Source organism: Carcharhinus amblyrhynchos, chromosome 14 (assembly GCF_965287045.1).
Source record: "Carcharhinus amblyrhynchos chromosome 14, sCarAmb.v2.hapA, whole genome shotgun sequence".
NCBI lineage: Eukaryota > Metazoa > Chordata > Chondrichthyes > Carcharhiniformes > Carcharhinidae > Carcharhinus > Carcharhinus amblyrhynchos.
Window position 1 is genome coordinate 52,962,977 of NC_137337.1, and position 8,798 is coordinate 52,971,774.

The 8,798-nt window shown below is 39.7% G+C and overlaps 1 protein-coding gene across 2 annotated transcripts in view; it reads right to left on the minus strand.

The window, feature by feature from the left end:
* Positions 1 to 7,983, minus strand: part of arhgap5 (Rho GTPase activating protein 5) — an 83,759-nt gene extending 75,776 nt beyond the window's left edge. The window contains exons 1-3 of one of the 2 annotated variants that reach the window (XM_080202872.1): positions 7,542 to 7,983; positions 2,324 to 6,221; positions 1,369 to 1,504 (exon numbers count right to left, since the gene is read on the minus strand). In XM_080202872.1, the coding sequence (XP_080058998.1) occupies positions 1,369 to 1,504; positions 2,324 to 6,046 (3,859 nt within the window). In that variant the 5' untranslated portion in view covers positions 6,047 to 6,221; positions 7,542 to 7,983. Of the gene's footprint in view, positions 1 to 1,368; positions 1,505 to 2,323; positions 6,222 to 7,043; positions 7,080 to 7,541 lie in introns of those variants that run through there. The other variant, XM_080202873.1, reaches the window with a different exon arrangement.
* Positions 7,984 to 8,798: the final 815 nt, after the last annotated feature.

Consider the following 8,798-nt stretch of genomic DNA (forward strand, 5'->3'; position numbering starts at 1 on the left):
TACTGTGCGCTATAGTAAATAAACTAAATTTTAAGTAGAATTGTATTGGCATAACGAGATTATAATTTTTCATAATTATTAACTGAAAAATGATATGCAGAGTAGGTATCATGACCCCCCCAAACGAGGTCAGGGGTAAGGCAGTGCTCCCTAGGTATTACCAGCGCCAGCCTGGTTCACTGGCACTTCCCAAGGGTCAAAGTGGCAATGCCCAATGGAGCACCTTGCCACTGTGCACAGGGCATCACACAGCGCCAAGGAGGCAGGGATCCCACTGGCATTTTGCCCTCAGTGGTGACAAGAGGAAGGCCAGTAATTGGGCTGACCAGTGATTGAACTGGCCAATGATCAGGAGGCTGGCAGTGCAGAGTTATTGCCTATGGGTGGATCTCCACTCTTAACATGCAGTGGCCCGCTCAGCACAACACTGCCAGTCTCTCCAGCAGGAATAGGGCCTACCCACTGATTTTTAAGGAGAATCCCGCTAGTGCAATCCGCAGTGCAGAGCGTGGAAGATTCATTTTGAAAGTCCCATTGAAAAACCAGCAGGATTCACTCCAGTTTTTACGTGAATTCGACACTTCAAATTTTTTTGGGAGAACCCCAACCTATCTTCTTATATTGCATCACACTTGAGTACCCCTAAAATAAACAATTAAAACCAAAGTTTCATGAAGTCACAAGAGCACCTTTTACTGGAAATGATGCACATATAGACTTTTCAAAAGGTTTTTTTTTAAATGAGGTTCCACATAGTAAATGCCTTAGCAAAACTGAAGCCCATGAAATTAGGTGCACAATAGTAGCACAGGTACAAAGTTGAGACACAGTCAAGAATAATGGCATTTGATTGTTCTTTAAGTCTACAGAAAAGCATATACAGAAGACTTATTGCAAATGGTATCCAGATTAAATTATGTGGAGAGAGACTCGAGAAACTGGATTATTATCCTTAGTGCAGAAGTTTGGGGAGGGGACCCAAAATCATGGGGAGGTTATAATGAGTGAGTAAAGAAGAACCTTCCACTGGTGAGTGAGTTGACAACAAGAGGACATAAATTTATTATTAGGCAAAATAACCAAAAGGCAGATGAGTTTTTTTTAAATGCAGCAAGTTATGATGATCTGGAACTAACTAATACCTTAGTGGAAATCAATCATAACTTTCAAAAAGAAATTAAATATATAGTCAAATAAGCAAAGTTTGCAGGGGCTATACTGGAAAAAGCAGTGCAATATGATTAATTGGGGAGTGTTCTCAATAGCACAGTGGCCAGAATAACTTCCTTCTATGCTCCAACAATGGTTTTACTAAATATTTTGCAGGTGCTATTAGATTCAATTTCCAGAATAATGCATGGATCCTACCTGTAGATTCAATGTACTCCACGCATCTTTCAATAAAATATGGTACAGGATGATCAGGAGTAACCACGTCTTCAAGGGGCACCCCAAAGTAATTGCTGTCCCAATTTCTTCTTGACGGTAATGTAGGTTTCTGTCCCTTTGAGGGGTAGTAATTATAAAAAGACCAAGTTATTTAACTAGTTTGGTGTATAAATACAAAAGACTAAAATGTTAATTTAATTAACTTTCCAGCCAAAGTGCTCATGCAGATTAGAACTTGATTGGATGACAAATATAACTTCACAAGTCTTTCATACTTGACACATTCTGTAAAAGTGGCATTCCTTAAATGACAGTGAATTTCCACAAATTTAATTCTCCTTCCCTTTTGCCAAACTGGAGAATATTGTACATTCTGGAACATAACAGTCAGGTTGAACTGACATCAGGTGTTCTTTGCTCATAGAAATAATCTTGATGATCCAAAAATTATATACATTAAGCCCATTCATTTTTCTAAAATACAGCCCTTAAATATGGATTGATATTCCAAATTAGAAACATGATAAATTGTTTCATTTTATTTAACTACAGCATGACAAACTTGAATTGAAAGAGAGGTATTTGAGAAATTGGTACTTGACCCAACATAACATCACTTCCTGTGCTTACGTTTACAATTGGGTGGGGAGTAGGGTGTGGAGTGAAAGGGATATGCTGTATCATAAAAATTAATACTCGTCTACTGACAAAGCAATCCACTGCATACTCTCAGGAAGTTACAGTCCAGATTTATTTGAATATAAATTAAAATTTTCTTTAATAAAAACAATCCAAGCAGTGAATAATGGGTCATTGTGTTGACGATCATTCAAAAGAAACATTGAAGTATCTGAACAATTTTAAATCATATCAGATCATTATTTGAAACAGACAACAATATGCAGGCAGTACAAATTTTGTTTATAAAACTTGCCTTTTTGTTTGGCTTGTGAGACTTTGGTTTTGCTGGCTTCTTATCTTTTCTATGCCTCCTCGTGTCATCAACTTCTGGATCAGATGCAATAGCAGGGTTATCAATTCCTGCTTTCCCACAATTTTCTGGGGATAGTAGAGGGTCTTCCTCACTCCCACGATGAGTCTTTCCCTTCTTTGGCTTGCGTGAGGAAGACGGCACTGTTTCATCATCACTAACGTCAAAACGTTCTTTCCTTCTATAGTACAATCTGGCCTTTCTAAAAAGAGTTTTGGATTTGTATTTGTACTTTGAAGGCTTCCGAATTATTGGTGGTTTTGATGTTCTATCAATTAAGCCATTTTCCTCCTCACCTTGAGAATTAGTTCCTCCAACTAAATTTGGCTTTCGTATGATCTTAGTCTTTGAATCCTGCGGTGTCGAGTATATTTCGTCTTCCATTTTGGGCTTCAATACAGCATCTCTTGGGACAGAGTAATTGTCAGATGGATCTAAATCATCCAGATAGCTAAAAGGTCCACGATTGTGTCTCTTTGGATTTTTACCAATAACTTGTTCAATAGTTTTCACAAGATTTGGATCAAGTTTTTTCACATCATGCCTCGAAATAGCAGGTTTAGGTTTAATGGGTGGAGGCACTTTATGGTTATCATGATTAACAACTGGACTGCTGTGAACAGGATATTCAGTTCCTTCAAAATCTGATCGATGTTTGGAACGATCACTAGATGATGGAAGCAATTGTACCTCATCCCCAATAGGGCTGTATGGTGGGGGTGCTTCATTGTCATCTTCTGAATCTGGGTAATAATTGTAAGTTGGAGAACTTGCTCGAGGAGATAAGGAAAAGTCTTCACTTACATTTGTGGATTCTTTGTTATCGTACAGGTATGAATTTTCAATACTACTTTTCTTCTCCAGGACTTCGCTGAAGAACGGTGTGAAAACTTCTGTTTGCCGATGATATTGTGATAAAGAATATATAGCAGTGAACTTGGCAGATATCTCAGTCGCTATATGCTCACCCTCAGTCATCAGTTCTTTAATCGCTTCATTTTCAAAAAAGTCAGCCTGACTATCGGTAACTGCCACAAGCTGAACTGGAATGACATCTTGTACTTCTGCCAAAAATGCACGGAGCATTGCCATGGATGCTTTTCGTTTTGCCGAATAAACTAGGATATACCCATGGACTAACTCATCCTTCCTCACACAAATGGATGAATGGTATGAAAGTATTGTAATCTGGATGCGTTTGCGCTTTTCACCAATAATCTTTTCGAGCAGGAGTGAATTATTGTGACCAGGTTGAGCAGCACTACAAAACTGAGATTCCAGAAATGGTGAAAGAATTAGGTCAACATTGAACGGATCCCCACACATGGCACACATCACAATTCGCAAGTCAGCTTCTGACAGATCTTTAATACTAGGCAAGGGACTAACAACATTCAAATTGTGTTTCAATGCTTCAAGAAGTCCTCTAAGAGCTTGTTTTATTTGGAATTCATGAAATTTGCGAGTATAGGTTCCAGAAGGTACATCAACAAATGGACATTGCAACTTATTGGCAAGTTGCTGCCCTTGCAGTCTTAAAATAGGTAAGTTCTTGCAACCAATGTCTCTCTGGTTTGCTAATATTAATGTAAACGGAAGATTAGCTATAAGCCTGCCTTTTCTGTTTGGAGTACTTTCATTTCTTATTACATCTATGCAATCTGCCATACAACTAAATGACTCTGTAGAGTTATAAACACAGAAGTATCCGTGAGGTTGATAGGTCGAAGTTAAACCGGACATTACAAAAGTGTTTGGATCGAGTGGCTGGAGATCCAGTTCATAAATCTTACCGTCCAAAGTGTACTCATCATCAGTACACTGAGCTCGAATCTCATTTGCCAGTTCTTGTGCAAGCCCATCCCGACCCAAGAGAACCAGATTAAGTTTATCAATATTGGCACTATCCTGATACATGTTTGGCCGGTTGTTATCAAACTCTATAAGGTTGGTAGAAAGCAATTGCTCTACTTTAATATCCATGCAATTATGGCTACTCAGACAAGTTTCTTTAGTTGGATGATACACAAATCCTATGTGTTTTAACAAAAGAGATTCCCGATCTGGTGCAAGTTTTTGTAAAGCCCTGTATCTTGGCTCTTCACTCAGAACAGTATTGATTTCACTCATTTTGGGTGTTGCATTAAGGTCCAAGTCATAAAAAAGTTCAGAGTGTTCAAAAAGCATTTCTTGAAATTCCTCTTTTGCTTTTTCAACTATTTCTTGCTGATGTTTACTATAAACATCTCTACGATCAGCATCAGTTATAAACTTGCAAGCTTCATTGTCCATGACAAAGCATAAAACCTCCTCCCAGGGCTTACCAGGTGTTATGAATTGTACCTTTTCAAGGTGTTTCTTAAACTTTTCTTTCATTTCAAGCCTTCTCCTCTCAGAAATTAAATGTTGCACGTGATTGTGATAAACCTTTTCGCCTTCTGATGTATTAAGCAAATCGAAGGGAAGTCTTTTATCATTCATATTATCTATGTGGTCAGTTTCATCCCAGGGTGTTTTTTCTAGCACAACAAACCAGAGAGGAAAGTCAGGCCTTTGTTCCAAAACACTTTGAGCTTCTGACCAGTTCAAGTGTTCAATTTCTTCAAGTTCAGGAAGTAGTGTATTAAGGGCTTTTGGTAACAAAGCGATATATTCTTCCTGTCGCTTTTTAATATGTTCCTGTTTGAGTTGCTCTATGTGCTTTGAAAAAGTATTTTTTGCTTTCTTTGTTCCCTCCAAAGTTATGTACTCTTCATAATCAAGGTGGTTTTTCAATTTATTACTCACAGTTTTCCACTCAGAATGATAATCCTTTACTGCCTGGACAATCAATTTTTCAAACTTGTCTGTTGATGAAGCAACAAGTTGTCTTTGCTGCTTATAAGCATCCAGGTAAGGAATAATCTTCGGTTTACTCCGTGTTTTATCCAACAACTGGATTAAAGTAGCAAAACACAAGTCTACATTCACATGAAAACGTGCAGAAGTTTCCACCACAGGCATATTCTTTTTATTTGTTGCAAAAGCCTGCACCTCCCGCAGGTAATGATCAACACATTCATCACATTTTGTTGCTGCTATAACAACAGGTTTTTTTGTTTTAGCCAACTGAGCAACAAGGGTATTTACAAACTTAAGCTGATCATCAAATTTCCTATTGCACCCTTTACTTACATCAATACATAAGAGGAAGCCATCAATAGTCAGTTTTCCATCTGGCATTTGCTTCTGCTCAAAGTCTTGCTCTAAACCCAGTTGATCCGTACAAATGTACATCAACTTCTCAGCTGATTGCAGTTTTGATGCAGCTGCTCGTTTTATATATAATTGTAAGTTTGTGCTTCGATGAGGCAGAAAGGTTTGGTCATCAATAAACTCAGTCTGTTCAATGACTTGTACTTTATATTCCATTCCTTCCTCACTTGTGTGGTTTACGTCACCCCAGAACAGAAAATGGTCATTGTTGACAACACGGCCTCCAAAGTCAATCGTGCTGAGTACTGAGGTATGCTCTGGATAATAATCATCAGCTTTTGGGTGCACATATCGATTGCACAAACAAGATTTTCCAACACCACTTGTACCTTTCTCCTTCTCTGTCCCTGATAATCCCACAACACTAATACTGTATGTTGGGGGGCGCAGTTCTTTGTTTTTTGCCATCATATTTCTCCACTCATCTCATTACATTTGAAGACAGCATTGGAAAGTGCTCCTTATTCTGTAGTGAGGCCACACAGAGTGCATCTGTTCAGGACCAGTCAACTTGAGTTCCATTTCACTGAAAATGCACTTTTCTCCTTAATTTTACTGCTATCCACAGCTTCTCAAAACTTAATTTCTGTTTAAAACAAACAAATAATTAGCTGAAAGATGCAATCACTTGAGAAAAAACTGCCTCAAACAACAAACTGGTCATTACTTATTTCCATTCAAATTGTGCAGGATAAATAAAAAGGACACATCTTATGAAGGGGAGGTAATGAACGACTATGTTGACAACTGTGCCTGAAATTATTTTTGCATTGTTTCATGCAATCGGATCATGTCAATGATGCAAGTAAAAATATGATCGTGCATTCCACTATTAGGAACAAAGCAGTCAAAGCAAAAAAAAATTAAAACTTCAAACACTCAAATAATTAGAAATATGATGAAGTTTTCTCCAGGAATTTATATTCTACAAAAAGCAATATCACTCTCTGCAGTTCTCAATGATCACTCATTGGTGAAATTTTAAAATTCACAAAAAACATTGTGACAGGCATGTTTATTTGAACGCTAAGTTTTTCTGGCTTGACCTATAGTATAATGGTTATCGATTTAAAGGCATGTAAATATAATCGCCAAATATTTGCGCTATCTATTCTTAATTTTAGCGATTTTTTCAGAGCTGTAATTGAGAATTTCCCGTTTAGATTGCACAGATCAAATTTACTGGGGTATGCAAGATGCTTAATTTGAAAGATTCAGATTATGAAACAAACTACCAGAAAAAGCTACAGGAACAAACCCCAGGTTATAAAATTCACAGGTAGCTGCGGCAATTTCACCGCAAACAAAACGTAAAATTCCACAGACTTCGTACAGTGCATTACGGCAGATTTACAATATATAAAAATCCCTGCATCGCCTCACAGGATTCAGGATGACGGATATATACCTGAGAATGAGATGAAATAAAACGACGGTGTATGAATTACCATTGATAATTTTCGGTTTTCTTGTTCCAACCATCTTAAGCAAAGCAAAAATCTGAATTTACTGGGCATTCCAATGTCATCTTCTTACAGGCCTAACACCCTGCCCACAATCAGCAGAAATCCAGAATTTTTATACATTTTTGTGAATCAATTAAGCATGAATGCCAATTCAGTCACATGACCATTTTGCTATATTACCTTGAAAGATTCTTTAAACTGTTTCAAAATATATTAATCCAAACAGGTCATACCTTTCCCGTCCCCGCCAAAATACAAGGAGAAATGGGAGGAAAAAAAATCTATGGAGCGAGAAAAACAAAACGAATGCTTTAAATCAATCGCACTGGCGGAGTTGTGATGGAGGCCGGTTACCAAGTGCTCCGTGTTAACCTCCACAACGCCCCCCCCTCTCCCCAAGGGGTGTCGATCCCTCCATTGTATCCGGAATTTCCCCTTACCCAACATGGTCGCTGCCAGCTTCTCGGCGGCCCGGTTCACTCCCCCGCCTCGTCACGCCGCCGGGATTAACAAGGCAGCGCTTCCCTCTGGCAGACACAAACCCTGGCGGCTGTAGCCGCCACTTATTCTCCTCTTTTTCTGTAATTTTTCAACAATTTCTGTGAAAATAAACACACAAGTCTGCGGCAGCTCAGCGAACCAAGTTTTTTCTTCTCCTTCCCCCCTCCTCCTCCTCTTCAATAAGCGGCTGAATCAAAGCTTCCGATGTACCGAAATGGCGGAAACCAAAGACACAACTTTTGCTGCTATGTGCAACCCCGAAAGCAAACTCGCCCTCCCGCCCGCTACTCTCGGCCACCCCCGCAAACAACGACACGACATTGGAGCCCGGGCCCGGCAGCGGCGTCCCTTCCAACGGCGACCTGGATTAGCGTCGCCGCGTCAGCACGCAGATACGCGTGCGAGGCCCGCTGGCGTCACCGGGATGAAGGGGTGGGGCAGCGCGAGCAGGAATGTTCACCGCGCACTCCCTGTCTGAGGGGGGGATCGGCCAACCGCCTTGTCAGTGCCGAGAAATGCCAAGAATGTTTGCTGTCCGGGGAGGAGGAGCTCCGAGAAGGAGAAAAACCCACATGGGAGCTACAAGGAAAATAAAATTCCAGCTACAAACAGGATGCTGTCATTGTCCAAGCTCTTGTCAGGGTGAAAGAGGACACAGGGTGGGAGCTGCGCTCTTTTTCAGTACAAAGTGCTACGTGGCAGCAATTGAAGGTTAGCTTCAACAAATCCATAGCAGAATGCTGATGACGGAGGGTCACAAGACCTCAAACATTAACCCTGCCGTAGATAATACCTGACCAGCTGCATGTTTCCATACGTGCTGTGATTTTATTTCGGAACATTGGCTTTTTGCGAACACTGATTATATCGATATTGAACACCAAAACATGTTTCTCAGCTAAATGTTATTGTGGCTCGGAACTTCATCTGCGCGACTTTCTTCTTGAAAGTTAGTTTGTTCATGTGAATATTGACTTTACAGCTTCTAGCTGAGATATTCTTCTTGGGTAATGTTCAGAATCAAAAGACATTTTACTCTGTTGGGTTCTGAGTGTTCCATATGGATCTAATTAATAACTTAAAAGATACGTCGGTACAATTCAAATAAGAAACGGTTTAGTGAACATCTTAACAGGTGCAGTCAGTCTTCAACTGACTTTCCCCAAGCTCTACCCTAGGAGCGTAGTCCCCTGGGT